Raw genomic sequence first — 18,058 nt, 5'->3', positions numbered from 1 at the left:
CAAAGTTTAACTGGGTAGTAAATAAGTTTAACTGGGTTCGCAAATAATATTGGCCTCAAAATATTGTGGCTGAGACATGGGCTGATTAAACATAGAAATAGGACACCTAGAAATATAGTAAAAACACTGAATAGTAATACTCGAGCGTCGAGACATGCGGACATTGGTATGTGTAGGTTAGTCTACAAACGTCGTCTAAAGTAATTGATTTTACCCGGCAGAACGAAAGAAGGAAACTCCGCTTTTCAGTCGTCTTAGGCCCTTGTTTCTTGACAAACAATGACCTTTCAGAGGTCAAATTGCTGTCAAGAATATGAATTGGCTGCTTCGCAGCAATAAAACAAAAAGACAGTAACTCCGAAAAGAGACAGAGGCTACGTTCAGACTTGGAGATAAGCCAGGCTTGAGTTAAGCCCGGCTCAATGTTAAGCCCGGCTTAACTTTGCTGGGCGTTCAGACTAGCGGGATTAGCCAGGCGAGAATTTGCATAATAATGAACCGTAACCAGGAAAAGTGTTTCAAAACATTGTTAGCGAAACGTACGCTCGCTCACAGCATTCGTAATTGAATGCTGATTGGTCATTTTGTCACCCGAAGTCAATGCAAGACCCCCCGCAATGATTAAAGCCCGGCTTAGAAAAGTTAAACACGGTGGCGCGCCAGGCCTAGTTACTATAGGAACACAGCCCGGCTTGAGATAAGCCACCTAGTTAAGACTGGCAGGTGGATAAACCCGGTGAGTTGAGCTGGGTTTATCCACCTAGTCTGAACTAGGTCAAACATATAAGGATGGGTGAGATTTTCTCATCAGAATTCTTGAAAATGATCAAATAGATCGAAACGTTTAATCTCAAAATGTCTGTCTCTTTTCGGACTTACTGTCTTTTTGTTATATTTAGCACAGTTTTACTAATTTACTAACGTTTTTGGCAGTAAAAACTTACCCTTGCTACACACCCTTCAATACTATACATTAATGAGCCAACTCCAAATATGAGACCATAGAACTCTTGTGCCTCACACATTCACCAAGAGACCTATATTTACATGTAGTGTAATGTTAAAAAACAAACCTTGTGTATCCTATCCTTTTAGCCCAAGTAGGGATTGAATTGACAAATATAATTATTATAATTTTAATACATCTCTTTGGTCCAAGCCAAATGATTTGGAGCAACGTACTGTCTATTTATTAAGTTCTTTTTTAAGTACTTAAGTACAATAACAATAATGATAAGACCACAAACAATACTACAACTCTAAATAATTTTAAAAAGATAATTTCAATATAATTTTTAAGCACATTTTATTTGGTTGTATCTTTGGTTTTTTGGTTTTAAGCTTTTCTGTTTTCCTTTAGTTTTTAATTTTATAAGTTGTTCTTGTTTAGTTCTACATTTCATAAGTTAAGTTTTCGTTAAAGAACACCACCTTTAGTGAACAAGCTTCTGTTTTAAAAGAAAGATTTTATTATTAAAAGACTCATTAGGGCTGTTTGTCCCCTAGTGTCGTGCACATATTGATGATACTATACAAGATGTTCTTTGTTTAGCTATGGTTTTCACTTCTGTTTAACCATTTTTGACATTTCTTTTTTGTGTACAGTATTCCTTTCTTTGCTTGATGCCAAGTGTTACTTAGCAAAACGATCCTGAAAAATAACAAAAAACCAATTCCTTTCCTGATGCGTGTACCGAGTGCCTATAGTGTGCAAAGTGCACGCATTTTCTATTGTGCGTCCTGCTTTTGCATGTGTTAATTTGATCAGGTATGAAAATAAAGTCTTTACACTGAGTTAGGTATGGCTTTATATTTGAGAAATGCAAACATTATCAATGTCAGTGAACTTGACATATCTGACAGACACATAAAAAAAAAAACATGTTTAAAATGATACATACCTCTCTGTTACACAGGACATTAAGTGGTGCTCCTTCATCAGCCATGAGATACATTTTATGAAAAAGTTTCCCATCAAAGAATCTCCAAGGATGGAAAGCATCCTTTTTAATAGGAGCATTGCAAGTGGAGTTGGCCAACTTGAGTGTTGATATACCCCTCATGAATAACGTCGCTAAATGTACTGCTCTTGCTTTAACACTTGGCACCTGCAATATGAAAATCAAACAAGTATAACAGAAAAAGACTAGACTACAGTGCAAAATGCTGAAGCTTCGATGCACTAAGGCACATACTTCACCAAGCAAATATATTTGATAGGTTTTCTTAACAAGTACCCATGAATGATAGGATGCTATTATAAATCCTAACAAATTTTTTCAACTTCACGTCATATCATCATCATCATCATACATACAAAATGATAGTAAGATGACAGGCTAACCTTCAGATTTCTTAAGCTGTGTTCATCATGAGTTCTGAGGCAGACAGTCTGTGCAATGAAGGCATCAACATCACGCTCGCTGATCTGCCACATGGAGTCCATCTTAATCATGTAGTGTAGCAATAGGCAGAGCACAATGTACTGCTCAGGAATCGAGAACACAGACTCCAAATGGATGTCACAATGTACACAAAACAAAAATGCTTTCAGACGTGTCTCTTCTGCCACATCTCCATTAGAAAGCCATAAATCATCCAGTGTCAATGAGTCACCTGAAAGCGATACCAAAAAAATGTAGTTCTGACAATGGTCTAGGCACAAAGAAGATTTTTGCAGGATATGGAAACTTATGTACAGTATAGTCTTAAATATTATTCATTATTAATTTACAATGTAATGTATTTTCAATATGAGTTTTTTTTTTTTATCGGTTCTATGTTCAGTAAACAACACCAAATACAGGGAGAGAGCAGCAGACATCCTCCTTAAGAGGTGCCCATTATGAAAAGTAAAAAATTAATAAACACCATGCTATATCCAGGCATCAGGAGAAAATACATAATTTTGCATGTTAGCGCCCACCATAGTCAGGCTGAGATCACCTTAAGTGGATCATAATTATATTTGATGCCCTGCGTTAGAACATAATGGTAGATATTGTTAAGTTCTGTCAGACTATCAAGTTTTATTTGTGTCTATGTATGGTGATGATGTGTAGTATAGAATGTTTACAAAGTTAATTCAAATGGTTACATTTACTTACAGGGTCTCACCATTGGCACGATATCTTCTTTACTAAAAGTGAACCCAGAATAGACAACCCACTCTGCAATAGCATTCACACCAACCACATATGATCCACTCTCATTATTTCCCACTTCAGCAGGTTCTAGTGATAATGTACTATTATGTGAGCTGAGATTATCCTCCTTTTTTGACCCAATATCTTGTTTCTGGTTGAGAACAATGCCATAGACTCTCCTTCTGATTGGACGGAACAGAAGTCCAGAGGAAGGCATGCTGATGTCCTCATCATCTTCTAATGATGTAGATTGATCTAATTCTGCAAATAGTATTAATTTGCGGATATCACCAGATTGTGATGTTATTTGAGTATCGCATATTTTCTGGTACACCTCAGGATTAACACTGATTTTCAGTGTTCTTTCTAGTTGATCATCCCTGAGGAAAGGATTCATTCCAGTCTTTGGCTGCAAAGATACATCATTTTGGAAGCCCTCTGATTTTACAGCTTTGGTAAAACTTTTCAATGTATAATCTTGAACCACCAAAGTAAATAGATCTTGGTTAGATCCTAGTAGATCACACTCCAAATGCCTCAAATTTTCCTCATTCAGTTCTTGTATTCCAAGATCGTGGATGAAGTCTGCAACTTTCTTAACCCTTTCTTTCATTGGTGGAGGCTTTTTATGAGGTGGCAAATTGAAAAGATGACAATAAAATTTATTCAGCTGATCCGGCTCCAGAAAGTCATTCCCCAATAAACAAGCAAGCAAAGGGAATTGATATGTTTCAAGCCTTAAATGCTGACGAATTATTTCTTTATCATACAATTTGACATTTAAAGTTCTAATATCCAAATCTTGCAGACAAAAGTAATGCTGGATGTCGTAAATAAGGAAATCAGAATCCTGACCCAACACGCCAAAGCAACTGTTTTCTAAATAATACTGATAAATTTCTTTATCGGCTTCCACTGTAGACTTCATTACAGTAGCCCCAGCTGCTTTTAGTGCTTGTCTACAAAATCCCATTAATCCCGTTGGAAGAAAGTACATATGGCTATCAGGGTGCCTACCCTTCTCCTTGATGAACCTATATATTTTTGCAACAAGCCTACGGTCATTCTGTCTCCGTTTGATCCAAGTCCCTCGCTTCCTTTTCTCCACAACTCCATCAAATATAAATACAGGGTTTATGCCTGCACCCTCCAACTTTTCAACTAGTTTCTTTGCATTACTAGCAAATTCTACCCATTGACCCCCATATACCCAATCCCAATGAGGAGGATAGAGTTTCCTAAGCAAGCCACAACCATCAATTACAAGAGTAGGCGGTTTCTGATATTTCCTTCTGTAATCTCCTGCCATAAACCTTAGGTTGACTTTTAGACATGCTTCAGGGCAGTGCTCATCAATATACCTTCCTAGTCCCTTCACACCCATGTTATTGGTTACTGTTTCAAATCTTCATATATAGCAGAACTTTCCTGTTGGTTTCTATAGCGATCCATTTCCATTTCCATAGCCAGCACATTTGGTTGAAACCACTCTTAAATAAAAAAAAAAGTTTTGATAAACAAAAAGAAATCATTAACTAGATTTGAACTCATCACTGAGGACGAGTTAGGTGATCCGCCGCACTTTGCCCCTCGAGGAAGTGTGCGCGGTGCAAATTGAACAATTTTTAAATGCTGAAAATGGCCCAAAGTATATGCTAATTAAGTTTTTTTTTTTTAAAGAAATTGAAGCATTTTAAAAGATTTACTCATGCGTACGCGCACGTCACGACGCACGTGCGCATGGTAATGTCCTAAAATGTTCACTCATGATTTGAGATATATGTATCAATTCTCATTGTCAAACGCCTGTTAGTGAGGGACTTATTATCATTCATAATATTTACCATATATAAAAATTCAGTTTTTTGAATTCAGATGGCAATATGATGACGTCAGAATCTCCGATCAGCCATAATGATCTATAAAATCATATCTACAACTCATGTGCTTTCAGAATATGTAATAAAAATTGGGGGTCACTTTTCATCCTAAGGAGCTATAACTGAATAAAAATATTCCTGATTTTTAGCATATAGAAAATGTTTCGCACACGTACGCGCACGTTAAGACGCGTGCACAAAAAATTAAGGTACATAACATTCAACCTTGACCTGAAGTTTATGCTTACTAAATATGATTCAGAAATGACAACTGGTTAAGATGATTATGTGGTTAAGAAATTTTTGAGGAGAGAAGATTGAAAGAGAATTGTCTCAGCTATAACATACTCAAAGTTGGAAGACAATCGCCCAAGGATAAGTGAGATACGCTCAAATACGTATTTTCAAAAATGACGTCATAGCTAAAATTCACTTTCTTTAAATTCAGATGAACCCAAAACATGTAAAAAAAAAAATTTTCAGCTTCCATACCTGCGCATTTTTACGTGCGCGTATTGGAAAATTTAACAAAATGTTGAAATGCTAAGAATGGCCTAAAACGTGCTCTAATTTAGTCAAAAAGTGATTTCAAGCATTTTGAAATTTTGTCGCACGCGTTATGAAGCGCACGCGTAAAATTAGGGTACATTATATTGAATATTAACCTGAAGTTAATGCCCACTTAATGCGATTTCGAAATGGCAAATTGGTTAGGCTGATATGATCGATAATGTAAAAACGCAAAATTGCGCTTAGTTGACGTCATGCATGACTGAGCGCGTTGAAAAGCTTACCGTGACTATTCCAGACCAAGCCAAATGTTCGCTGAAGTGCTATTATGCGTACTGTAACTCGTGGAATTTATCGAGATATCGTGCGAACAAAAAAGGGGAGAAAGAAAGAAGAATAAAAAAAAGAAGATGAAGATGATGATGATCCTGACAGTAACAAGAGGTGATCCGCACTAGATGCGGATCACCAAATAATAGTAATTGTAGAGAGGAGCTTAGCTCAATCAGCTAATCTGGTGGTAACCACTGTGTGTGCGCTGAACCTTGGCGATCTCTAGGTCGCCATTTCAATTCCCATCGCTGCCTCCCCTTGTGTTTCAGCTGAAGGGCTGAAATACAAGTTACAATAGCGCACCTTCTTTCGGATGAGACGTTTAAGCCGTTGGTCCTGTGTGCATTTATGGCCCATGTGCATGTTAAAGAACGCAGTACACTCTTCAGAAAAGAGAAGGGGATTGTCTCCTGGTGTACTGCCCAATCACCACCAGAAGGACCCCACTGGAAATAAGTCTTCTTCTAGACTTTTGTGGGCTATCCTTGGTGTTTACACCAAATAAATCCAATCCAATCCAATACAATGAATGGTCGACTTACATAGCGTATATTACAGAGACCTCTATGCACCTAATATTTTATCTCCCGGTCACTGGATCAAGCACATATGGAACATATGCTCAATCTCTGGTTGTATGCATGTAATAATGTATTGATAAAGCTGGTTAACACAGTGTTTTTCATGAACAAAAGTAAAATTAAATTACCATCTGAACTCATCAGGTTAAGATGGTATAAGTGATACGATTTTAAATGGTGTTAAATTAATAAGACAGTATTCAATAGGTCAGTATTTTATTGGAATTAAATATAGCTGGTTTTTTTTTTTTGTTTTTTTTTTTTTTTTTTTTTTTTTCTTCTTTTTTTTTTAAAGTCTTTTAATATTAGTGTTTCTGTATTTAACTCCTGTTTGTATTTTTCATGAAAAGCATTTCACCTAATTTTTGACAAATAAAGTGAATCTTGAATCTCCAACTTTAGTTACTATTTCATTGAGTTTGAGCTGCATGGTCTGTACACAAAGGATAATTTCAGTTTTTTTTAGAAATTAATAATAGCAATAAGTCTAGCAATTATTGTAATGATGATCTCATCACCAACAACATCAGTGGCGGTGAAGACAACAACAATACCAAGAATGCTGTTATAGTAACAAGGTAATAAAAATACATAAGTTTAAATAACACATAATTATAGTAATCAGATCTTGATAAAAATACATTGTTATCGTCCCAGGTGCCCAGCGAGGCCCGAGCACTAGGTCACTAGCCACACCAGCCCCATCCTCTCGATGTTAGGGTTAAAAATACACCGGCTGCGGTAAAATCTTAAACACTCAACAAAACAAGTGAGAGTTGCTAATTTAAATGTTATCAAAGTCTGTTGGTCTAAAGACTTTTTACTATACAAAATCTACAAAATGATTGTCAATCAATTTAAAGGTGAATTCATAAATTACTCATTAACATTAGTGTAATAACTAACAGTTTAATTAAATAGAAGTAAAGCTTAGCTAATACAGTAGCTACATATGCATTGTTGAGATTAAAATAATCCCAAAGCCAATTTATTATGCAAAACTAATCATGGTAACTTAAAATGCACCTATTCTAACTAAGTAAGATTAATTTTACACTTATTTCATCCTTTCCCTCTTAAATAGGACATTGACATTAAAAGCCATCAAATAGAGTTTGTACAAAAGTCATTAATAATTCCCAGGTATATCAATATCCAGGGTTCAATTTAATTTCTATTGTGAGTATAATATTTCAGAACCAAAAAAGATTATCTTTAAACAACATTATTCCAATAGGTATCTTAGGTCAAAGTTTAGTACAAACTTTCGTTTCTGTTGAATTTTGATTTTTGTTTTTGCATTCTGATTGTATTCAAGCTCATAAATTTTTCTAATTTCATATTCTTTATTTCCAAAAAAAAACCCCCGAAGTGATGTATTTTACAATATCAATAAACTGAAAGAGCAGGCAGAGTCACAAAAGCAAACTTCACTACAACTAAAGGTCTGTGAACCTCACTCATCCAGTTTAATATAATAATTATTTTAAATTCTATTATAATACAAACCATGTACAATAATCTAAACAAGTAATTGTTTTGACACAAATAATGAAACATGATCTTAAATTAATATCTCAAATAAAATGAATTAGCAAAAAAACCTCTTAAAGAAAGATTAAATAAAATAAGTTACAAGATTCTGTTAAAGTTTGATATACCAAAATATTGCATGTGCACAGGATTAACAATTGGTTCATTACTAAATTTCTTCCCTGATTCCAATTATAATGTAAGTAAATCCTGATAGTGTGTGGACATTAAAACTGAAGTAGGCTATACTGTTTACTGTATAGTGTACACTGTATATACAGTATATATTTTCTGTTTCTGTTGTACTTAAATGTTTAGAAGCAGCTTATCCTAGTCAGGTTTTAACACAGCCTCAGTCCCTGGGTAACACGGCATATGATCGCGAAATACGGACCAATTTTGTAAAAAATTTTGGTAAAAAATATTGTTATGTTTTGAATATAAAATTCAGACATTCATTTCCACTTTCTCAAATTTACTGTATAATTAGAGCACATTCTTTTTGGAGATGATGTTTTCAAAAGACTGTTGAAATAGGCCAATTTTTCCATTGAGACATGCACAGAGAAATTAAACCCCATTATTTCAAAGTTCACAGAAAATAACCAAGAAAAAATACACATAAAACTTCTGAAGCAGGCTGATTTCCCCCTGGACACTTCCCCCGGTATTTTGTCCCTGGACATTTTCCTCCGTGACATTATCTCCCCAGACTGTTGCATCCTAGGACAATTGTCCCCCAAAAAAAGATTAGTAAAAATCAGACATTCTTTTTAAGTTATGGTCCTCTAATGCTCAAAATTCCCATCGAGAAAAATACATCTTAACTGGACCAACCCCTCCTTCCAATTTGTATAATTCTGAGGAGAGGCAATAGATAGTTCCTTGATTCTCGGAGGAGAGCTATTTGTAGATCTCCTCTGATTTCTTTAAATGAAGGTACAAGTTCAGTGGATACAAATAGGCCAGTGCTGTATAACTTAATCTCAAAAGCATCGTGATTTGGATCTACTGTACTGTAGAACTAGAGCTGAGTATTTGGCCTAGAGGCAATGTCCCTCTTCTTGTGAAGACTCTGCTTCAAAACTGGCCGGTGTCAGGTTTTAATTGGAGTCGGATCACTCTGCTCCTTGAATGACCCTCGCATGAGAGACAATTTTGCGTGTCCATATGGGCCAAGCCAAAATTTCCAATTCCAAAATTTATTAATTTCACTATTAAAGCCCCATAAATTTTCTTCTACTTTTTTTGGCAAACTTCTAACTCTTTTGGCAAATTCATGCCAATGAGTTGTTTTCTTTATTTTTTAAACAGGTAGGCAAAATGCGGCCTGTGGGCGAGCCACAATTTTGTGGTGACCCAGGAAAGTATATTTAAAAACTTTTTATTGCGCGGTCCTAATTTTGCTCGAAAAATTAGATTATAAGTAATCTTATCAAAAAGAATTTAATGGTAATACAATATAGGCTACATTCCAAACCCTCTTGATTCAAATCGGGAGTCTCCCAAATTTTCAAGCAATCTCCCGGTCTCCCGAATTTTGTATATACTCCCGCGTTTCCAGAAAAGAAATCCTAAATACACAAAACAGCTAATTTTGTGGCTTTTTGGTACCAATAATTGAGTATTTCTTGTGTCGATTTTTCCTCTGTGCACCGACTTTATCAACGATGTTGGCGTACAATGTCTGTCCGAGTGGCACCTCAAAAGATCAGAATGCATGCATGAAAAATCTTCAGGGGGCTTCTCTAGTGATAAAAATCAGATTTTGCATACAGCACTCAGTAATCATTCGAAAATTCACTTTGGCCCTCAATGCATGTGCAGCATCTGGACGAGGGTTCTCAGGCGCCAACAGACAGCTATGTGCCAGTGCAATGATAGTTTATGTGCATGCGACTACAGTATTTACTACCTAGACTAGGCCCTGGGCCATTTACTCAGCAAAGCCTACAAAAGCCAAAAGTAATAATATACATAGTGCCTGTCTAGCCTACCATTCTAATTAATACTAGGCCCTATCAAACTACAGCACTAAATAGCCTAGTCCTAGCCAGGCTAGAGATAGCTAGGGAGGCCATACGATATAAACCTACTTACTTACTACTGTAGGCCTAGGCCCCTAGCCTAGGCCCCTAGCCTAGGCCTAGGCCTATATAGGCCTAGGCCTAAGTATAATAAATCAGACATTCTTTTTAAGTTATGGTCCTCTAATGCTCAAAATTCCCATCGAGAAAAATACATCTTAACCGGACCAACCCCTCCTTCCAATTTGTATAATTCTGAGGGGAGGCAATAGATAGTTCCTTGGTTCTCCTCTGATTTCTTTAAATGAAGGTACAAGTTCAGTGGATACAAATAGGCCAGTGCTGTATAACTTAATCTCAAAAGCATCGTGATTTGGATCTACTGTACTGTAGAACTAGAGCTGAGTATTTGGCCTAGAGGCAATGTCCCTCTTCTTGTGAAGACTCTGCTTCAAAACTGGCCGGTGTCAGGTTTTAATTGGAGTCGGATCACTCTGCTCCTTGAATGACCCTCGCATGAGAGACAATTTTGCGTGTCCATATGGGCCAAGCCAAAATTTCCAATTCCAAAATTTATTAATTTCACTATTAAAGCCCCATAAATTTTCTTCTACTTTTTTTGGCAAACTTCTAACTCTTTTGGCAAATTCATGCCAATAAGTTGTTTTCTTTATTTTTTTATTTTTTAACTGTAGCCAAAGTTATAGCATAGGAGCTAAAAATAGACCAAGTCTCTGTGACATCATTACTCTAACCACTGTCATCAATTTCCCTATTATTACTAAGAGAAAAAAAGCATCGGTAACATTAATTTAATTAAAATATAGCAGTTATAACTGCTATATTTTAATTAAATTAATGGAATAATTGTAATGCATCCTCGACTGGTTCCACACCATATTCTACATTCATTTTCATTCTAGGCTATGAAGCCAACAATCAGTCATCTCATGAGACCCTACATGGTACCAAAGACAGATTTCCAGCCTTCTCTAAACCTTCACATGCTTATCATTTAACTGCACAGTTACTATGCACATCCATATTTTTTTACCATTGAAACATGCACCTGGTAACATATTTTTTAATTATTAATTATGTAAACGAAGCTAGGCTCAAGAGGAAATAATTTGTTGATATGTTTCTTCTGGGTACATCTAATAAGGACAGGTTGTTAAAATATTTAAAAACTGGGGGGAAAACGGGGCATAACACATACTTTCCCCCTAGCATGACAGCAACAGAAAACAACAATTTGTTTTAAGTTTTCAAACCCTCAAGTAAAACAAACTTTCATAACACAACAATCGAAGTTTACAGGAAAAAAGATTTTTATGACAAAAAGAGATGCGGCGATATGCGAGTTTAACAATTTTTATTGGGGCATTATATAACTAGTAGTAACCTACAGTATATGCTACGCCTAGGCCAGGTCTCATCTAGACTAAGCCTCTAGGTAGAGGATCTACAAAAGGCTAGCTGGCAACAGGTAGACCTACCAACCTAGCCTTGGCCTAGTCAAACTTGGTTGCACTCACTATATTTTTTATGAATAGTGTAGACCAATTATTATATTTTAACTGGTGACGTGCCCTATACCACAGGTAGGCAAATTACGGCCTGTGGGTGAGCCACAATTTTGTGGCGACCCAGGAAAGTAATTTAAAAACTTTTTATTGCGCGGTCCTAATTTTGCTCAAAAAATTAGATTATAAGTAATCTTATCAAAAAGAATTTAATGGTAATACAATATAGGCTACATTCCAAACCCTCTTGATTCAAATCGGGAGTCTCCCAAATTTTCAAGCAATCTCCCGGTCTCCTGAATTTTGTGTATACTCCCGCGTTTCCAGAAAAGAAATCCTAAATACACAACAGCTAATTTTGTGGCTTTTTGGTACAAATAATTGAGTATTTCTTGTGTCGATTTTTCCTCTGTGCACCGACTTTATCAACGATGTTGGCGTACAATGTCTGTCCGAGTGTTAATGGCACCTCAAAAGATCAGAATGCATGCATGAAAAAACTTCAGGGGCTTCTCTAGTGATAAAAATCAGATTTTGCATACAGCACTCAGTAATCATGCGAAAATTCACTTTGGCCCTCAATGCACGTGCAGCATCTGGACGAGGGTTCTCAGGCGCCAACAGACAGCTATGTGCCAGTGCAATGATAGTTTATGTGCATGCGACTACAGTATTTCCTACCTAGACTAGGGCCCTGGGCCATTTACTCAGCGAAGCCTACAAAAGCCAAAAGTAATAATATACATAGGGCCTGTCTAGCCTATAAATATCGTAAAGTACTAGCCTACCATTCTAATTAATACTAAGCCCTATCAAACTACAGCACTAAATAGCCTAGGCTATTAATATAATAATAGTTGGATTTGTAGAGCGCATCATGCGAAAAAGCCTCTATGCGTTTGGTGATTGAGCTCTTTGATTTGGACATTTTGAGAAAAAAGAAAGTTGAAGTTATTTTATGAAACTAAAAAAAACCTACTCCTTAAACTAAGGCTAGTCCTAGCCAGGCTAGAGATAGCTAGGCAGGCCATACGATATAAGCCTACTTACTTACTACTGTAGGCCTAGGCCCCTACCTAGCCTAGGCCTAGGCCTATATAAGTATAATATTAAAATAAAGTATAGGCCTAGCCTCAGTGTTTACTCTATAGGCTATACTTTATTTTATTATAGTATAGCCTCACCATAATAAAATAAAATATAGCCTATAGAAGTAAACACTGAGAAGGTTCTCTCCTACGCTGGGTCCTACGCTAGAGTAAGCGGATCTAGGCCTATGGCCTAGGCCCTAGCTAGGAGGAGGAGGCGGACGTCCCTGTCCTTGCCCTTGCCTAGGCCCTAGGCCTAGCCTACACAGTATTTTAGGACTAGATTTTTCATTTTGACCATATGATTTAAAAAAAAATAATCATTACAAATAACTATGCCTACCTAGAATCCATCTGATTGTAAACGATGAAATGCATTTTCAATTTAGCTTAATGTTTGAGCAACAAATGCCTAGGCCTAATCATCAAAAACACTCGGTGATGCGATTCTTCTCTCATCAGACAACACACCAGCCATCAACATACAACGAACTCGCACGTTTACTTCCGGCCGGGACAATAAGGTCATCACACTTAAGGGACCGAGCGGTCCTTCAAATAAACTTTAATGTATATATACGCCATGTGTAAGTTATTTTTATTATTAAATAAGGGGTGTGGCCAATAGTTTTACCCACACGATCTCAGAAAGGAAACACTCAATTTCTAATTACATTGTGTGTATGTGTGTGATATTGATAATGATTCTGAGGAAGAGTAATCAACAGCCGGTGCTGGCAGTGGTCACGATGGCGCCAACGGGGAGGGGTGTGGGGTGGGGGCAGTTACCTAGTCCTAATTCCCCGCAGGCCTGGACCCCGGTTGTCTGACACCAAGACGAGTTCGTCAGACCAATATATTAGTTTGCCTATCCAAACGTGTATTTGATTGCCATGGAATTCCCAATAGGAACTGTGGTTTAAAAAGCACACATTTGGGATAGGCCTAACTCTCCCTATGAACCCCACCAGGGACTTTTAGTCGGCCCCCTGGTTTCGACCCCGCTGTCGGACATGTCAGATCCCCTGCCAAATTTCCGGAGCCAGCGCTGCCTACTGGAACAATTTAACTACCATGTGATTTTAATTTTGCACTTAGGTGCGCATTCTCCAATTCGCGAGAACCTTCTAGTTACTAGACCCCTAATTCGAGACTACCTTTTTTAAATAACCAAATATTAAACAATCTTACAAAGCTAACCCTCTAATTGAAGACCAACCCCCAAAACCATCCCAAATGTGCAGGTCCCAAAGGTGGTCTCCAATTGGAGGGTGGCGAATTGGAGAGCAGCTTAGCTCAGTCGGCTAATCTGGTGGTAGCCACTGTGTGCGCGCTGAACCGTGAAGATCTCTGGTCCCCAGTTCAATTCCCATCGCTGCATCGCTGTTTCAGCTAGAGGGCTGAAATACAAGTTACAATAGCGCACCGTCTTTCGGATGAGACGTTTAAGCCGTTGGTCCCGTGTGCATTATGGCCCGCCCATGTGCACGTTAAAGAACACAGTACACTCTTTAGAAAAGAGTAAGGGATTGTCTTGGTGTTTACACCGAATAAATCCAATCCAATTGTATTGTTAAAACGAAACGATGTAGAGTTTGTTTGCTGATTTAATATTATTATTATTATGATATTCAAAATTTACATTGTAATCAGTGGCTAAATTGCGTAACATTTACAGCAAAAATATACAAAGATATTGCACATTAAAATGACACTAAAGGAGATAACAAATCAAAATTAATTGCAATAAAAATTAACAATATTTTTAAAACCCACACGTGTCACAGGAGGCCTATCCCATGAATTTACCACCCCCTCTGTAGAATAGGCCTATGTAAATTTGGCGCCGGTAATAAAAAATCCCATTTGGGGAATCTATAAAAACAAATCCTATGGGACAAAATCATATAGATATTAAGATAACATCTTATATATAAGATAAATCCTTACAAGACCAAATCCTGTAGAACTGGGGTCATTTTTTTAACCGCTGAAAATGTTCCGGGGATCAGAGTGCTGCTGTTTTGAGAGTCGTTTCAATTTTAACGATATAGCCCTATCCCTAGATGACCGGAAATGGCAATTTCGTACTTTACAAAGTGTTTTCTTTTGTGTCTAAAATTTACTCCTAAATGTCAAATTATGTAATCAAAAATATTTTTGCTACCCTACTCTTCAAAAATAGAAGCAAGCATCAACCGATTTTTACAATATAGATTTTTTTTTTATAACAATCGAGTTTTTTTTTTTTTTATGTCACTGCAGGAGTACCAATGACTTTTAACTCTTTATAGTTGGGCCTGCACGAACAAATCACACAATATGATTGAAATAATCATATTTTTTTTAAATCTCTGATATCTCGCGGTCCGATTTTTTAAACTCGTGGCCTATTTTAGGACCGCCGTTTGCTGGAAGTTGAGAAAATACAGTAGGCCATATCCTATTTCTATAGATCTATGGGAATTGATGTTCTTAGTTGTGCCATTAAATCAATCAATTAGTGTATATCATTTGCATCAATACATTATACCAGTAGTCAGTGATGTTGTAAATTTCTATGCAATCGGAAGTTCCCGATAAGCTGAGTCCCTCTATGAGAAAGGGAATGAAGTGGATATGTTTTTCGCTAATGACAATCCTTGTCCATTCGCCTAAATAATCAATAAAAAATTAATTAAATTAAAAGGCAATAAGACTTTTTAACTGTGGTATAATTGGGTACCCTGGTTGTTCAAATACAACACAACGTATTTATCCATTCCATACGCAGCACTCCACCAATCATAGGATGAATGGCAAAATTTTTTTGTCCGACAAAGCCAGCTTCAAAATCTGTTGGCTAAAATTGTGATTAGATTCTGATTTGGTCAAATATAATACAGATGGAAACTAATGGGGAGATAGAGAGACCGCGTTGCAATTACTCGTAACGTATTTTTCTGGTTCTGGATCAGTGAGATGGGTGGGTAACTCAGTTGCCGATGTTCAATTACTCCATAGTATCGCGAATTTTAACATGAGTGGTAATAAAGTCGATGTAGGGGAAGATTCAAGAAGGGCCCAGCTTTCATTCATTAGCTTCGTTACAAAAAGAGACTGCATATCTACTTCTGGTTGATAAGCAACTGTTTTAGGCCTATTAATAGTAAGTAATCCGTGGATAATATTCATGATAAATTTGGAAGGACCTGTTTTAATTAAAATGTATTTTTAATTAAAATATGTATAAAATATAATATAAAAATGTATAAAGACCGACATCGAATGTAGGCCTACCACAGGCCTCGTTAATTTTATTTTAATTAACAATTTATTTGATTCAGTGTCTATCTGTATGTGTTTCTTTTTTTAACAGATAAGCTTCAGTGGCGGCGCTATGGGGGTGGGGAGAGGGGAATTTCCCCCATAAAATGTTCTTTCCCCAGAAAATGTTCTTACCCCCAGTTTCCCCCACCCCCCACCCAAAAAAAAGAAGAAAAAACACAATTCGTAGTTGACAACATATTATGTATTTTCTACATATTAGTAGACTATATAAAATCGATTAAATAAGCCTCTGAAACCCCCAAACTTGTCATATTTTTTTACCACTTTTGAAACATTTTAATAGACGCCCTCCCACGCCCACTTTGCTCTCGTCTATGATCTTTTTTTTTTTTTTTTTTTTTTTTTTATTCAAAAAACATGACAAAGACATTCAAGGCAAAAGAAAAGAACAGTAAAACATTAGTCATTCCTTATTTATAACATTCTCATTTCATTTTTAAAAATCATTTTTTTCTCTTGTAAATATCATTCTAAATCTGTGGAAGTACCTTATTTTAATTTAACGTTAAACACAATAGTAGTAGGTATAACCTCCTTTACTTTAAACAGAAAAACATTAGAAATGAGTATACAAGGTAGAGGTACTGTCTCTTATACACATCTAGATGTGTATAAGAGACAGAAATAAGCCTCTGAAACCCCCAAACTTGTCATATTTTTTACCACTTTTGAAACATTTTAATCGACGCCCTCCCACGCCCACTTTGCTCTCGTCTATGATCTTTTTTTTTTTTTTTTTTTTTTTTATTCAAAAAACATGACAAAGACATTCAAGGCAAAAGAAAAGAACAGTAAAACATTAGTCATTCCTTATTTATAACATTCTCATTTCATTTTTAAAAATCATTTTTTTCTCTTGTAAATATCATTCTAAATTTGTGGAAGTACCTTATTTTAATTTAACGTTAAACACAATAGTAGTAGGTACCGTATAACCTCCTTTACTTTAAACAGAAAAACATTAGAAATGACTATACAAGGTAGAGGTACGTGGATTATTTGCACAATTTCAGTTAAAATTCAAGCCCATAACAATGTTTAATTTATAGCAAGTTAGAATCTAAACACTCAATCCACAGAAGATACAAAATATTGGTGGTCGATTGGCAGTTGGTTAGTCGGTTGGTTGGCTAGTTGGTTCGTTGGTTTCTCAGTTAGTTGGTTGGTAGGTAGGTCAGTTGGTTGGTTGCTTGGTCTTGGTTCGTCGGTTAGGTGGTTGGTCATTTCGGTCCGTCTGTTGGTTGATTGGCCGTTGGTCGGTTGGTTGCTTGGTCAGTTGGTTGGTCCATGGAGAAAATATATTAAGAATTTTAATATAGGGCCTATTTTTCCATGGTTGGTCAGTTGGTTTGTCAGTTGGTTGGTTGGGTGGTTGGTTGGTTGGTCGATTGGTAGTTGATAGATTGGCAGTTGGCCGGTTGGTTAGAAGAAGCGTATTGTATGTAAGAAACGGAATCGACATAGTCTAATTTCTTACCTACAAGAAACGTATTGGGCACACCGGACAGTTCCCTTGTTTTAGGGTATAACACCATACAAACAGAATTTTTTGCATTGTACCGTATATTAAATCATGCTTTTCGGCAAATCATTGACATAGGCATATAAGATTTTGATAACACGCCTCCTTGTCTTACTTCATTTGTGACTGAAAATTCTCTAGACATCTGATTTCCCCAACGAATAAGAAATTTCTGTTTACAGTACCAAGACTTAATTACTTTTACTATAGGTAAATGCACACGTCTTTCCATAAATATTTTGATTAATGTCCAATGGTTAACTCTATCAAAAGGCTTACTGGCATCAATGAAGCAGGCAAAAACCGGGCTTCCATTCCGAATAGTCTATAACTTGCTTTAACAAATACAGGCCAGGCCTACATGTGTCAGTTGAGTGATTTTCTTTAAAGCAACTGACAATCATTAGATTGCAAGGTATCACCGGACATACTAATTTTAATTTTTCATTTCAAGCAGTTTACATAGTTTATTTGAAAATCCCCCGATTTACTTTTGATTATGGAGACAAGAATAATTTTAATCATTTCCTCTACAGCTACACCGTGTGTCAACATTGCGTTAAAACACATGAGAAGCAAGAT

At 36.5% G+C, this 18,058-nt stretch overlaps 1 protein-coding gene across 1 annotated transcript in view; it reads right to left on the bottom strand.

The window, feature by feature from the left end:
• The window catches only part of LOC117113562 (constitutive coactivator of peroxisome proliferator-activated receptor gamma-like), a 27,269-nt gene extending 14,171 nt beyond the window's left edge, over positions 1-13,098 (bottom strand). Inside the window, exons 1-4 of the mRNA XM_033256935.1 lie at positions 12,968-13,098; positions 3,108-4,636; positions 2,345-2,616; positions 1,902-2,108 (exon numbers count right to left, since the gene is read on the bottom strand). Coding sequence (XP_033112826.1) covers positions 1,902-2,108; positions 2,345-2,616; positions 3,108-4,530 — 1,902 coding nt within the window. The 5' untranslated portion in view covers positions 4,531-4,636; positions 12,968-13,098. The remainder of the gene's footprint in view (positions 1-1,901; positions 2,109-2,344; positions 2,617-3,107; positions 4,637-12,967) is intronic.
• Between the last annotated feature and the right edge of the window lie 4,960 nt (positions 13,099-18,058).

This window comes from Anneissia japonica, unplaced genomic scaffold (assembly GCF_011630105.1).
Source record: "Anneissia japonica isolate Jap-2015-1 unplaced genomic scaffold, ASM1163010v1 scaffold287877_len585272_cov192, whole genome shotgun sequence".
Taxonomy (NCBI): domain Eukaryota; kingdom Metazoa; phylum Echinodermata; class Crinoidea; order Comatulida; family Comatulidae; genus Anneissia; species Anneissia japonica.
Note: the sequence above shows the minus strand (reverse complement) of the source record. Positions and strands in the feature narration are given on the sequence as shown.